This window comes from Otolemur garnettii, unplaced genomic scaffold (assembly GCF_000181295.1).
Source record: "Otolemur garnettii isolate 467f Iridium unplaced genomic scaffold, OtoGar3 scaffold00047, whole genome shotgun sequence".
Lineage (NCBI taxonomy): Eukaryota > Metazoa > Chordata > Mammalia > Primates > Galagidae > Otolemur > Otolemur garnettii.
In genome coordinates, this window is record NW_003852442.1 from 1236972 (window position 1) to 1252518 (window position 15547).

At 47.6% G+C, this 15547-nt stretch overlaps 1 protein-coding gene across 1 annotated transcript in view; it reads left to right on the forward strand.

The window, feature by feature from the left end:
* The window catches only part of MBTPS1 (membrane bound transcription factor peptidase, site 1), a 54982-nt gene extending 43676 nt beyond the window's left edge, over positions 1–11306 (forward strand). Inside the window, exons 19-23 of the mRNA XM_012806100.2 lie at positions 2058–2198; positions 4166–4297; positions 5654–5780; positions 8957–9087; positions 10409–11306. Of these exons, the coding sequence (XP_012661554.1) occupies positions 2058–2198; positions 4166–4297; positions 5654–5780; positions 8957–9087; positions 10409–10605 (728 nt within the window). The 3' untranslated portion in view covers positions 10606–11306. The remainder of the gene's footprint in view (positions 1–2057; positions 2199–4165; positions 4298–5653; positions 5781–8956; positions 9088–10408) is intronic.
* The last annotated feature ends 4241 nt before the right edge of the window (positions 11307–15547 follow it).

A 15547-nucleotide genomic window follows, 5' to 3' on the forward strand; every position in this document is an offset into this window, starting at 1 on the left:
AAAAAAAAAAAAAAAAAGAGTGTCATTTACTTTGTTGTGCTTCAACTAAAACAGGTGTCACCCTGCATGGCACTGTGCTGGTTCTCCTAGAACTGGTGTCTGTGATACCACTGTGTGTTAGAGCCTGCCTGGTGATCCAGGGAGGGGTGGAAGCCAGCTGGGCTCCCTGCTTTCCTAAAAGTCAGGTGCAGGGAAGTAAGAACAGTGAGCAGAAACCACAGGACCTCCCTTCTGTGCCCTGTCACTTGGAGCTGTGACTCTGACCTATGTCTATCTATCTATTCATCTCTTCTGTGTCCCAATGACAGGCTTGTGAAAATAGGTAGGGTGGGTCCTTCTCATGCATGTTGAGATGATCTATTTCAGAATGATAAGGCCCATCCATGGTAAATGTTGCTGTTTTCTTTACTTGGAAATTAACATAGTTTTTTTTAGTTGAAAATGGTGAAAAAGTCAGTTTATCTGTTTGCAACTGCAAGATAAAATTTAGTTTTGTATTATCTGGAAAGGATTTTTTCCTTTACATCAAAGCAAGGTCAGTCAGTGAATAGATACGTTTCATATGGTTATGTTTTAAACCTAAGCACATAGTGATTATATTTTCATGGTCACTTAGCACAGTTTGCTGTGGGTTAGTGATTCTTTCTGAAAGCAGTTTCTCACAGGCAGTATCACTTCTGAAACTGGGTACAAACCAGGGGTCAGAGCAGTGGTTTCCTTGTTGGCTCACTGCCCCCTGATAGATTGTTGTTTTGGGTTGGGGGTAGAGGATCAAAGTAGATTTGAGGATGCATACTTCATTCTGGGGTTCTGGTGTAGTCTGAAGGGAAAAATTAATCACCTTGAAATCCTTTTTTTTTTTTTTTTTTTGAGACAGAGCCTCAAGCTGTCCCCCTGGGTAGAGTGCCGTGGCATCACAGCTCCACGGGCTTAGCAACCTCCAACTCCTGGGCTTAAGCGAGTCTCCTGCCTCAGCCTCCCAAGTAGCTGGGACCACAGGCACCCGCCACAATGCCCAGCTATTTTTTGGTTGCAGCTGTCATTGTTACTTGGCTGCCCGGGCTGGGGATTTGAACCCGCCACCTTAGGTGTATGTGTGTGATGCCTTAGCCACTTGAGCCACAGGCGCTGAGCCACCTTGAAATCCTTTTAAAGGGGCTTTTTATTCCTATAACAAGTTTAAGTTGCCTTTGGGTACAAAATAGGAATTTGATAATAGGAATTTGGGTTATGCTGGATTAGAATAGATACTGTTGTCAAAAACAAAACTCCATCAAACCAAGAGGCCAAGGACAAATGGCAGCCAGTGCATATCTCCCTGTTTCATCTGTCTGACCGCTTGGTCCTTCCCTCCCACAAAGGAAATCATGTTTTCTCTTCTAACTCACCTCCTACTGGGCTTATGCACAAAGAGCAGGAAGTGTCGGATTTCTGTCACTGCCGACATTTTAGTTCTCCACACAGACAGTACTGGAGTCTGATGAAATTACAAAGGTGCTACATCAGAACATGTCTATTTGTGAAACTAATGTTAATAGAAATCTTAAATCTAAATTGAAAATATCATGTGGACATACTTTTAAAAATTAGTTACATTTGTCCTAGCTTTTAATAGTAAAACACAAAATCTGAGGCTCGGAGTGTGTGACTATATTTGTAGGGTGAGCTGTGTGTGCAGCTCGAGCTGCTGGCTGGCTGCCCCTGTGTGGGCATCTGAAGACAAGACTCTCAGCGTAATAAGAGGGGACAGAAATATGTTTCTTAGGATAAAAAGGGAGAAATAACACCTTTAGGGTTTGTAAATATTATGTACCATGATTTCAAGTGAAAATGAACGAGGATGGATATAGAAATACATATTTTAGTAAATTTTGCTAGAACCCAAGTTAATGGGATTTGAGACATTGCTTTCCTGTCCTCAAAATTCACATTGTTTTGATTATATATTAGATTTTGCTGATTTTTTTTAAAATTGGTTACATGAGTTGAATCTCAACTGGAAAATAACTCACTATTCAATAGAAACTCTTATTGCTGTTTTTGTTACTGTCTTTCAGGATTGGAGGTTTTAAAGCAGGAAACAGCAGTTGTTGAAAATGTCCCCATTTTGGGACTTTATCAGATTCCAGCTGAGGGTGGAGGCCGGATTGTACTATATGGAGATTCCAATTGCTTGGACGACAGTCACCGGCAGAAGGGTAGGAAAAAAGCAAATGAGCTTAGAGATTTTGGCGCACAAATCCTTTCTTTGCTTAGTCCCTGAAAGGCGCTGATAAGATGCTGGTGATTAAACAGATCCAGCTCATGTGAGCCAGGGTCCGTGGGGGAAGTGCAGGTTGCTTTGAATGTTTGAAAGGTATCAAAGTCTGAACACATTTAATGAACAGAGCAAAACTGCTTTTATGAGCTGTGATGCTTTTTCTCCACCTTCCTCATCTGGAACCAGTGGAGGCCAGAGAAGGACAAACTAGTCCTCCCCTCCTCTTCAGCTTGTCTGATGCATCCTCCAGATTTGGGTGTCTGAGTTTGGAACAGACTTGAATTTTCTCATTTTATAAAGGAGGAAATGCAACGGTGGAAGTGCTGACCTGTTTTTTTGTTTGTTTGTTTTTAATGAGGCAGAGTTTCACTATGTCACCCTTGGTAGAGTGCTGTGGCATCACAGCTCTCAGCAACCTCAAACTCCTGGGCTCAAGCGATTCTCTTGCCTCAGCCTCCCAAGTAGCTGGGACCACAGGTGCCAGCCACAACGCCCAGCCATTTTTTGGTTGCAGTTGTCATTTTTGTTTAGCTGGCCTGGGCCAGGTTCAAACCTGCCAGCTTTGGTGTTTGTGCCTGGTGCTATAGCCACTGTGCTACAGGAAGTGTTGACCTTTTTACCTGGTAAGCTGAAGGCTCATGACACCAGGCCTGAAACCTGGTCTAGCTCCCTGCTGACCCCTGGAGAGGTGGGGGGGGAGGGTGAGCTATAGCCTGGTGATGCAGGCAGCGGGCCATGGGCGTGCGCCAGGAGTGCATCTGCACTCTGGTTTTAAGTCAGAGTTGGCTAAGTCCATAGCATTTAGAGAAGTCCTCAGACTCTGATTGGTCTTTTTAAAAATTAGAAGTGAGAGTTAAAGTCATAGTTAAAAGAAGATTAATGTTTTATTTCCACAGAGATTTTCTTTTAAGACCTGAGATCTCCTGATAGGAGTCTTTATTAAAATTTTAAATGCCTAAGAGGACTGTCCGGGTCCTCAGATTTCAAATAGCAGCTTTTAGGATCTTTTAGGGACTTGGAGCACTTGACCAGAGTGCTCTTTAATGAGAGAAAAGAACTTAATGGTGTTTCTTCTCTCGTGAATGGTCTAAAACAAGTTGATGTTAATGGGACTCAAAGCAGCAAACACGGAGAGAAACAAAATGGCAAGAGAAATTTCAGCTTTTACCCTGTGCTCAAAAGGTATCATTGGGAAAAGAGAGAAGGAAAACATCGTGGGTTTATGTACAGGAAAGTGTCTTCAGCCTCCTAATGGAAAGGCTCCATCCTGACGGGGAGCTGGTGACATCCCAGCACCTACACTCTAGGACGTCCCTGAAGACAAAGTGTTCTTTCCTTTCACACGTCAGTGGTGAGGGCCACTGGCTAGAAGGCCAGCTCAGATGGTAGACTCCCTGTGTGCCCCTGCCCTCACCTCAGGAGGTACACTCCTCCCTGTCACATCCCACTCTTCCCCAGGACGGCCCTGGGCAGGTGCAGTGGTCCCTGCTGTCCTCTCCCACTCACACCAAGCCTCCTCTTGAGGCCATTCTTTTCTTGGTGGGTGTCACCTGATCTCGCTGTGTCTAAGTGAGCTCTATTCTGTCCTTGTCCACAGGGGGCCCAGAGCTAAGTGTGGTGCTTGGGTAGTGGGTCTGGCCTTGTGGACAGTGGTTCTGACCTGCTTGGGGTGTGGGGAGTGAAGGCCACGGTCAGGTTGTGCCTGTGCATGCTGGCCTGTGGGGCTGGGACTGCCTGTGGAGAATGCACATCTCATGAGAACATGTCAGGGTTACTTTTATGTAAATTTCTGACTTCTGAGCTATACCATTTCCACCTCTTAAGGGGGCTACCTTTTTATTTCCCTGTGGAGATACCTTTTTAACCAAATGACATTTCTAAACAGCATGCTTGTTGACTCTGCAGATTGCTTTTGGCTTCTGGACGCGCTCCTTCAGTATACATCCTATGGGGTGACACCTCCCAGCCTCAGTCATTCCGGGAACCGACAGCGCCCTCCCAGTGGGGCGGGCTCCATCAGTCCAGAGAGGATGGAGGGTGAGTGAACCAGCAAATGCCCCAGGAAACAGGCTGCACACACAGAGCGGTGTGCTTGCCAGGACTCGGGGCCAGCTAGTGTGAGCCCCTGGGGCCTTTTCTTGATGGCTGCAGGGGGACCAGCACATGGTGGCCCTAACCTGCAGAGGGCCATTCTCACGTCCCAGGAAGAACTCGTACTGAGGGCCCCGTGTGTAGGTGCTTTCCCAGGCTCTGTCCCACTCCTCTGACCCTCCACGTCAGTGTTTGCTATTCACCCTTCCAGATGAGGGCACTGGCTCCTGAGGGTCACCAGCATTTTTTAGCACTCACTAGTACCAGGCACCAGGCTAGGAGAGCTTTACATGAATTATCCTGCTAACTCCTCTCAGTAATCTGTGAAGTAGATACTTGTATTTCTACTGACAGAATGTAAATAGCTGCCTGAGATCACCCAGGCAGGCATGCAGTGGAGTGTGAGCCGCAATCTGAGACTTGGGTGATTCTGTGGGGCCCCAACAACTTTGCATACAGCAGGGCTAGTGGCAGTGCCCATATGTCCTTAGCGTTCCAATTTTTGGAACTGTCCATGTCAGCCACAGATGTCATTTAAAAGTTTCCAGAAGCTACGTAAAAGAGGAAAAAGAATGAGCAAAATTTATTTTGAGATGCTTTAGTCCAGTACATGAGAAATACTGTTTAAACATGTGACTCCTCATTTTAGTGGCTCCATAATCACATGTGGCTAGTGCAGGGGTCCTCAAACTTTTTAAACGGGGGGCCAGTTCACTGTCCTTCAGACTGTTGGAGGGCTGGACTGCGGCCCCAGGACGAGTCAGCTGCTAAGCAGGACAGGCAGCGGCGGCAAAAACACCCAGCAGGCTGGATAAACGTCCTAGGCGGGCTGCATGCGGCCCAGAGGCCATAGTTTGAGGCTGCCTGGGCTAGTGGCTACAGTTTTGTATGGCACAGATCTAAGATACATGAGGGATTTTGAAAATACAGGGGGTGGTTTGGCCAGTGGATTGGCTATTTCAGAAGGGAAGAATTTTTCCATGAAGCCTATACGTTAGATCCCTGAAGTGTAGCCTGTGTGTGTAGCTAATGGTCAGCAAAGGTTGACCAGCCAGGCCCATACATATAGTGTGGCCATTTTAAAAGGAATGGTTCTGATTATTCTCACCTATCTTCTGCAGTGAAATCATATATTGTCTGCGAGGAGCCAGACAGGGTAGTTCCTAAAGCACATGAATGACATGTGAACATAGCACAGTAGGCCTGTTGGCAGGAAGAAGACAGACACACTCGGCTGTATTTTTTCCTTTGCATTTTAATAATGGAGATTATTTCCTTTTTTGTTATTGCTGCTAACTGTAGGAAACCATCTTCATCGGTACTCCAAGGTTCTTGAGGCCCATTTGGGAGACCCAAAACCTCGGCCTCTGCCAGCTTGTCCACACTTGTCTTGGGCTAAGCCACAGCCTTTAAATGAGACGGCACCCAGGTTAGTGTCTGCCTGTTCCTTTCTACTCTTTCTGCATGGCCTGTGAGTCATTCCTATTTTTTTATAAGACAGAATGGAATTTTACTGACATTATCAAATAATCAAATCTTCTGTCATTTGTGATGCTTATTTAAATTAGTGAGCCTCCATATTGACCTTTAGAAATATGTTAGTATCCTACTTTGAAAGGTGCTTTGGATAGATAATTCACATTTTGTTACATTTGGTTAATTCTTATTTAAAAGCTGTGATCCAACAGTGATGTCACTTGAACTGAAGCTCTGACTCCTCGATTTGGAGCAGAGTATTGCCATCTGTAGTTGTGCTACTTATTTGAGAAATTAATTATAAAATACAGATCAGTCATTTTCTCTTACCCAGGGGCTGAGACTGCTGTGTGGATCGGGTTCTTCTATTGCAGCCCAGCTGGGAAGAGTGTGCTTCTGTGCTTCTAGCTTCTTCCTGTGCTACTGTGATGGGGGAGAGAGCACCTCATCTGGTGACAGGCTGCAGCCTCTGTCTGCAGTCATCACACTTCTTTGTGTGGTGCCCCAGAGCCTGGCTTAGTCTCAGTGTACTCCTCTGTCTTGCTGGCTCAAGCTCTTCACTCAAATCACTTCCTTTCGGCAGCCAGTGCTAGAGCCGTCTGCTGCTTCTCTGTGGCCGGGACGAGCTTGTACAGTGCAGCTGTCCCTGTTTCCTCCAGATCCCACCTCTCCCTGTTTCTCCATGGCACCCTGGCCTGAGCAGGACAGTTCAAGGAGGAAGATGGTGAAGCCAGGGACAAGCTGTCACCGCCATCCTCCTGGCCAGGCAGGCCCACACATATCTCCATCAGGCAGGAGTCCTTCCCTCCATGCCTCTCGGCTGTCTGGCATTAGCCCCTCCCCTGCTATCCCACTTCGGGCAGTGGGTTCCTCTCCAGAGAGGTCCCTGCCTGCCTTCTTTCTTATCCCCTCGAGGCTGCCCACTGTGCCCTGTGCTTGGAACAGCCATGGAGAGGTGTTGGGTGGCCCAGGGTGTGGGGCCAGGGCAGAGTGCCACCGTGTGCACTGTCACAAGGAGGAGACGCCTGCACGAAGGCAGTGGAGCCTTCCTCTGCCTTTACCCTTCATCATAAACAGACAGTGCTTAGTGACCATATGTCTCCATTTAGAGTAGGCTGGGAAACCAGCAGAATTGTAGAAGCGTCACATTGCTTTCTCATCAGCAGTTCTCTGAACCTTTAATTACTGAGTACTTTTCCATTCTGGCTAACATCCCATCATTTAAAAATTTCTGATAAGTTTCCATTTTTGCATCCTATTTATTTATAACCTTCTATTATCATAGCATTCAAACCAGAGTTTATATTCCAGCCATGGTCAGCAGTTCATACTCAGTGGACAGTCAGTGTTCACTAAAGTTCCAAAAACCCAGTTATTCTCTGCAGTGTTGTTCAGGACTCTGAGAAGCAGATGGCAATGTCCTTTGGTATCTGCTTGTCCACATCAAATAATCCATCACATACTGAACTGGCCCATCAAGGAAGTTGATAATGTACGGCTCCTAGAATTTGATTTTCACAACACTGTCAGTAATTCCTCCTCCTTAATTCTCTGCCGGGTTTCCCGTTTATCTCACATTTCATATCTTGTTGAAAATAAGTCTTAGTCCTGGGAGACACAGTTTGAGACTTATTCTAAATCTCTAAAAGAGAAAAGTAGACAGCTGTAGACGTCTCTACACTCAGTGCTGAGGGCAGGAGTGCGACTGCATGAAAGGAGCTGGTGTCTTCTGGGCCCTGAGTGACCATCCACACAGATGGCAGCTGTCATCCCCGGTCCAGGAGGAGCCCTTCCTAAGCATAAAGTTAAATCACACAAAATAGAACAGGTCATAATAAATACTCAGTGGTGTTCAGGCAGTCGCCCGGCTGGGAGCACCCAGTGGCAGCCTCTCTCTCCCTGCCAGGAAGCCTCTCCACGCACAAGCCCGTCACCCTCCAGCTCTGCCTTGACTCTTAGGCCTGCATGTCTTTGCTTTTACTCAACCCAAAGTAAAAGAGACCAACTCCCAAAATAGGGAGTTCATAATCTGCAGAAATAATGTGTCTTTTCTTCACGAACAGTATTTGGATTTTCTGTTGGCCCTCTTTGCTCCAACCTAGTGTCATTCCAAACCCTTGCTGCTGTGGACAGCATGTCACTCTCTTACTCTTCATTCTAAGTTGTATTGGCCTCAATAAGAGTTGGTGATAATGGCACCATGCTGCCCTCCACGGGGCACACGCAAGTCCTCTGCCCGTCAGCTGCCCTGCAGGCCAGGCAGTTTATCCCCACTGTGCTACTTAGACTTCTCCACTGACCGTTTTCCTGTGTGTTCGTTGTAAATTCTCCCTTGGGATGTTGGTTCCTTGAGGACAAAGATGGTGTCGATTCCCAGCACCATTCTATGCCTTTCTTACGTGTGGCAGTTGTGGAGTCACCTCTGCTGCATGCCCCATGTCAGTCAGAAAGCAGGTGCCAGTGGCTCGGGTGCCTTGTGGGAGAGGACTCTGGCCCCAGGGCCGTGTCCACTCACCCGGCTTTAGCTCTCCTGTCCACAGCCTCCTTTCAGAGGTTTGCCAGAAATGTCTTCTTGCATTGCTTGGTGGTATTTCCAGCTTTAAACAAAGATGAGCGCGTGTTGGCAATATTAATTGTGTAATGTAAACCCAGTGAGATTAATCTCTCCTTGCATGATTAAAATCTCATGAGCAGGGACTTGATTTTGACATTTCTCTCTTAGAACTTGGAAATGGTCATTGGAAATATTTTACATTTCTCTTTAGATAACTTTTTGTAAGGTATTGGCTGACTTCCTAGGTTAGTATAATTGCTTAGTCCAATGCAGTTTTTTTGGGGGGGGGACAGAGTCTCACTATGCAGCCCTCGGTAGAGTGCCGTGGCATCACAGCTCACAGCAACCTCAAACTCCTGGGCTTCAGTGATTCTCTTGTCTCAGCCACCCATGCAGCAGGGACTACAGGCGCCTGCCACAATGCCCAGCTGTTTTTCTGTTGCAGTTGTCATTGTTGCTTAACTGGCCCTGGCTGGGTTCAAACCCACCAGCTTCGCTATATGTGGCTGGTGCCATATAACAACTATGCTCCAGGCGCCAAGCCTTTAATGTAGTTTTAATCCTTTTTCCTGAAGTAATCTTTGGAAACATCAAAAGTTACTCTCCATCGACCTGGACAAAGTGGTGTTACCCAACTTCAGATCAAATCGCCCTCAAGTGAGACCCTTGTCACCTGGAGAAAGTGGTGCCTGGGACATTCCTGGAGGTAAGATCTTTCTTTTTGTGCTTAAATCTCGAATTTTGTTCAGAGTAGTCCCCCCCCCCCCGGAGCATCTGGGTCTTCTCGCATCTTTGTCTTCTTGGGAGCAGTGACAGTCTTGGCTTTTTTTGTGGTACAGATCAACAAGGTCAAAAATAAGCCCAATGATTATTAAGACATTGTTTCTTTAACACAATTTTAAATAGGTTTTCAAATTCAAAGTTCTTTTACAATAGCCAAGTGTTACACTTAAAATCTTTCAAAGTAACTTGCATACTCTTTCTGAAAGCTCTGCAAAGCACTTATTATATCCCAGGGGACATCTGTCTACTGTTTTGGGTCCCAGCCCGTGACAGTAGCTACCCTGAGCCCCAGCCCAGAAGTCTCCTGTAGTTCTCTGTGTTGACCTGCCTGAGATGATCCTTGACTGAGCTGGGGTGTGCCCCTTAGGTGATCTGATACTGTCCCCTCCATAGATAGTGCTTGAATAGATTACTTGGGACAGCTGGTACCAGGTCTGTCCAGCAGAGCATGGGCAGCTCTTTTACTCTGAAAACGTCTGCACTCTTCCGGAGTACAGCTGCCAAGGAGGATTGCTTTGGGTTCCAGGGTTGGCCACAAACTAAGGGGTACCCAGCCCCTGTAGTCTAACCCTGAGAACTTTGCATAGTGATGGCAGAATCCTGAGGGCCTTGCCTGTGGGTCCCAGGGTACGCTGAGGATGGCAAATTCAGGAGCCCTCACATTGCTTGGTTACAAAGGCCTATTAAGATTCTGAACCAAGGGCCCTGTGGTGGCCGCTGCTGGTTTCAGTCACACACACACCCCAGCCATGGAGGGCTCCCCAGAAGGGTGGGCATGGCCAGTGGTCCGTCCTCTTCCTTCTACTCAGTGGGGCCAATACCAGCACAGCCTTCTTTCTCTTGATCCCTGGATCAAGATGCATCCATCTTCCATTGCCTCTAGGGAAACAGAGAGTACCTGTGGGCCTATTGTATTTTCTGTGACAGAATCAAGAGTCAGTTCTGGTATCCGTTGGTGGTGAGCCTGGGGAGGATTGGGAGCATAAACCCCACCTCGCCCTCCACCCCCTGCAGGGACGCTCCTGTTTGGCATCTGTGGGGCCTGGCTGCCTCACCTCTCTCCCACTCCTCAGTTCATGGCCTGAGTTACTTGAGCTGACGTTTAAAAACGATATCTTCCCTGTAAGCCAGGCTAATGAAATTAGGCAGCATTTAGTTGTTGATGAATCCAGCTGTCACAGAAAAAGAGGCCATAGCAGTGGCTCTCTGGCGTCACTGACTGTCGTCCGGCTATTCTCTTGCAGGGATAATGCCTGGCCGCTACAACCAGGAGGTGGGCCAGACCATTCCGGTCTTTGCCTTCCTGGGAGCGATGGTGGTCCTGGCCTTCTTTGTGGTACAAATCAACAAGGCAAAGAGTAGGCCGAAGCGGAGGAAGCCCAGGGTGAAGCGCCCACAGCTTATGCAGCAGGTTCACCCCCCAAAGACCCCATCAGTGTGACCCGCAGACTGGCTAACGGTGAGAGCCAAAGAGAGCCTGCGGGGACTGCTCTGGTGGGCAGGCTGGGCTATGGAGAGCTTCTGTGAGGGCTGCTGGCATGGAAGGGATCTAGTGTCCAGCTGCAGGATCACTGGAGTCCATTCTCAGTGGGCCTCCCCTGTGATGGTGGGAGGCTTGGGTGTCCTGAAGGATCTCGTGGCCATGGGCTCCAACAGGAGGAACTCCACGGCTCAGCCTCAAGTAGGACTTCACACCAAGCAGGTGTGCGAACACCAAAGACTTGGGAGAACCTGGGAAGGCCGACTGGGGTCTTCTGACCTGAGAGGAAGGATGTACTTTTTAAACAGATGAAACAATCCTGACCAAGCTACAATACGCTTGTTAAAGGCTATTTTCTATATTTATTGTTGGGGAAAAGTCACTTTAAAGACTTGTGCTATTTGGAAACAAAGCTATTTTTTTTGTCAATGGAATGCAGTTTTTTACTATTACATCATGAGGAATAACACAGATTCCATAATCTCCTTTTTGATGAAAGGACATTCTGACATTTGACAGAAACTTGCACAAATCTGTGAAACACAGACCTTTGCTTTATTTTTATAAGTATCAACTGCCATCATGTTTTGTAATTTGGGGTCTTGATTTCACCATTGTTGGTGAAGAAAATTTTCAATAAACATGCACTACCTGTATGAAGCAGAACAGCGTTGCGTGACAGACTCTTCTGCTGGTTCTGTTTCTCTTTTGATAACCTAGATTGGGTTCTGATTTAGCTTGTTAATTTTTTTACTGAGCTATAATTCATGTATAGGGTGACCAGACGTCCCAATTTTGGCGGGACAGTCCCGCTTTTCAACAATTTGTCCCGCCATCCACAGTGTTTTAAAAAAGTCCCGATTTTTGGAAAGAATGCACGAATGGGTTGGAGAACAAGAAGGGAACATATGGTTTTCGGCCGCCATATGGCTATTTCGCCAGAATATGAGTTTTATATTATTTTTGTTAATTTTATAATGTTAAACTGTAATAAATAATTGCTGAGAAGTGATTATCGAGAACTGCTTATCAAAGTTTGCCTTGTTGTCAGGCCCTGCCTGCCCCATCCCTGCCCCGCCCCTGCTCCGCCCCCCGGCCATGTTGTCACGCCTTACAGATGTTAAAATCTGGTCACCCTATTCATGTACCATAACACTCTCCATAGCATACCACTGAGTGGATCTTAGTGTATTCACAAGGCTATGCGACCATCACCCCTCACCATCTACTTCCAGAACACTTGTAACACCCCAGGAGACACCCCGTGCCCATCAGCAGTCCCCCGACCCTCGCCCTTCCCTCCTCCTGGCAGCCAGTCTGCTCTCTGTCTCTAGATTTGCCTGTCCTGGACGTCTCCTAAGTAGAATCACACAGCGTGTGGTCCTCGTTCCCGGCTTCTTCGCTCTGCACATTTCTGAGGCTCACCCCTGTGGCAGCACGGGTCAGTACCTCCTTTCTTTTTACGCTGAGCAGTATTTCCCATTGTGGGGGTGAACCACATCTCGTTCATCCTTCCTCAGTGGATGGACGTGTTGCCACGGGTTGGCTGTTATTACCCGGTGCTGCTCTGACTATTCTAGTACAAGGTTTTGTGTGAACATAAGTTTTTTATTTCTGTTGTCTATGTACTAAGGAAATCCCATACCTTTGGGTTTAAGTTTCTAGGTACTGCCAAACTTTTTTTCCAAAGCAGCCACACCATTTTACATTCTTGCCAACGACATGTGAGGCTCCCATTCTCTGCATCCTTGCCAGTGCCTGTAATTCTTTTTAATTACAGCCGTCCTGGTGCGTGTGAAGTAGTATGTCAGTGTGGTTTTGATTCGCATTTCTCTAACGACTAAAGGTGTCGAGCATCTTTGTAGGTCTTTATTGGACATTTGTGTATATTTTTCTGAGAAATGTCTGTTCAGAAGTGAAGTAGGAAATCTTGCTATATTTCAGATGTGAGTCCCTTATCAAATACGTAACTTGTGCGCATTTTCTCTTCATTCCTGGAGTTGCCCTTTCACTTTCTTGATGATGTCTTTGGAAGCATAAAAGTTTTTCATTTTGATGAAATCAGTTTTTCTACTTTTTTCTTTGGTTGCTGGTGTATTAGGTGTCCTGCCTAGAAACCCTCATCTAACCCCAGGCAGCCCATCCACGAGTCTGTTGTCCAAATGCTAACTGAGCCTTAGCCCACGTGCCCACGTACGAGGATGGATGGGAGAGGAGACTGGGGTGCTGACGGGGTGGGGCTGAGGTCATGGGCAGGAATGATCCCAGGCTGAGAAGCCACAAAGGCCCAGTCCTCCCTGCTCAGCAGGTCAGGTGGGGGCACCGTGCAACTCTCCCTGAGCTCCAGATGCAGTAGCTTTCAGGACTTGAGGGTTGCTGAGGCCCTGGGCAGCGTTGTCCCTGTTGTCAGTGCCTCGGGCACCCCCATCAGCCCCCAGGGTGTGCACTTTTGGCAGTGGCCTGCTCATCCTCAGCAGGTGGTTGTGGGCCTGAGTACCCCTTGTGCCCATGTGGACAAGGACTATACATGGCACTTTTGGAGTCTTGTGGCTCCCTGCCAGTCCCCTGTAGGTATGGGGCACTCACCACCTACAGCTCAGGACTGCAAAAGCTGGGACCACCAGTTGGGACCCATGCATGACAAAATGGGCCAGGCATGTAACAGTAAGGCAGGTAGCTTGAGGCTCAGTGGAATACTAGGCCCAGTCTTGGGGACAGTGTGTCTTTTTTTTCTTTTTAAGACAGGGTCTCACTCTGTGTCCTGGGTAGAGTGCTGTGGCGCCTTAGCTCGCCGCAACCTCAAACTTGTAGACTCAAGCAATCCTCCTGCCTTAGCCCCCTAGTAGCTGTGACTACAGGCACCTGCCATAACAACCAATTTTTCTTTTTAGTAGAGAGGGTCTCACTCTTGCTCATGCTAGTCTTCATCTCCTGAGCTCCAGCGATCCTCCTGCCTTGGCCTCCCAGAGTTCTGGGATGACAAGTGTGAGCCGCTATGCCTAGCTGACGGCATGTCTTGATTCAAGAGAAGCTTGAAACCAGGATCACGCAAAACTTCCCAGGTTTTAATGTTGACAGATGACTGAACTACAGAATTTTTTTGTAAACTAAACAAAATTTCTTCCATCTCCATTATAAGATCATGGTAACACGGCAGGCAATGTGATTGTGGAACAAAGTTCTAGGCTGGAGAATGTCGAACTGGAGGATTTAGTTTCCATGGGGACTGTATGGCCTATACTCCTATTTCCTTGGGAACCTTGGTACCTCATCCTCAACAGCTAGAACTTGGGCCTGGGTGTGTGGGGGGTCTTTAATGTCCCTACCCACTGAAGAGTTCTCGACCAGCCTTCACAGTATCTGTATCATTTGCCTTCCTGTTCCAGGCTTTGCTGTGCTAAGGGATCATATGCTCCCATGGCCGTCTCAGGGAGTGGGCACACACAGGGTTTAGGGCAGGTAGTTGTGACAGGATGAGGAGAGAGGTGGACAAGCCTGGATGCCCAGACCACACTTAGAGGGTAAGTCAGGAACAGAAGAGAAAGTTCTAAGTGTTAAGATTTTTAGGGCCTGTGGTTGCTGTGGCTCCAAGGAGGGAGTCTGCATGAGGGGTAACCTAAGCGTGTGAAATTCAGCAGCTAATGCAAGACTGGCTGGCCCTGAGCACGGACAGCTCCCTGCACTGGTGCAGGTGCCTGGCCTCCTGGGTGGGGTGAGGGGGCGTGCCTGCCAAAGAGGCCATGTTAATGGAAGTGGGACCTTTCTGTCTAGTAGCCGGACTGATGTCCTTGCACAGAATCACACAACTAGTAGCGTCAGGCAGGATTTGAACTTGGATCGGCCTCAATTTTAAAACCCGTGTGCTTAAACCTCTGTTCTCTCCAGCTGGCACATCTGTCTGCCTCACTTCAAAGAGACAAAGTCTGTCCCATGTTAGGACACTAAGCCACCCAGCATCACCCCCTGAGCTCCGCCTCCTGTCCTCTTCCCCCTGCCACACACAACATTCATGGAAAACTTGCCCTCCATGAAACTGGTCCCTGGTACCACCGAGGTTGTGGACCGCTGCCCTGGGGCAAACAATTACTGTGTGACCCAGCAATGTCACTCCTAGGTCTATAGCCAAAAGATTTGAAAACAAAAACCTGTGTGTGAAAGTTCACAGCCACACTGTGCACAACAGGCAAAAGGAAGGCACAGCCCACACACCGGTCCGTGGATGAGAGGACCCCGGGCAGACACAGCGTAGCCATGCAGGATCCTGGCCACGGAAAGGAACGAAGTTCTAACCTGGAAAACATGCCGGGTGAAAGAAGCCAGATGCAAATGGCCGTCTGATGCCATCTTCATGAATTACCTGGAGAAGACAAGTTCATAGAGATGGGAAGTGATTAGTGGCTGCCAAGGGTTCGGGCAGTGATTTTCAGTCGGTGGCACAGCACGCTGGTGTGCTGGGAGAGGGTCTTAGGCGGGCCACAGACATTTTTAAAGATCACTAAATTATTTTTGAAAAGGTCAAAACACAGTAAGTATATTGTTTCTTTTTTTGATCAACACAATTTAAGTGTGCCATGGAAGTTTAACTGTGGGGTCAAGTGTGCTGTGAGATGAAAAACGGTTGGGAGAGGGGTTTTGTTTTGCAGTGAAGAAAATGTTCTGGAATTAGATAATAGTGAAGTTTGCCTAACATAGCATAAAGTCACTGAATTACACACTTTAAACTGGTTAAAATGGCTAGTTTTATGTTAATTCTTACTAATTGCTCTTTCACACAGGCACACACATTCCTGCCCCCCCCCCTCCCCGGCTTTCTCTTGAACAGGTGAGCCCCTGGGAGAGGCTGTCTGGGCCCTGTAGAGCCCAGGTCAATGTGGACCCCAGTGGTCAGGACTGCAAGGCTCAG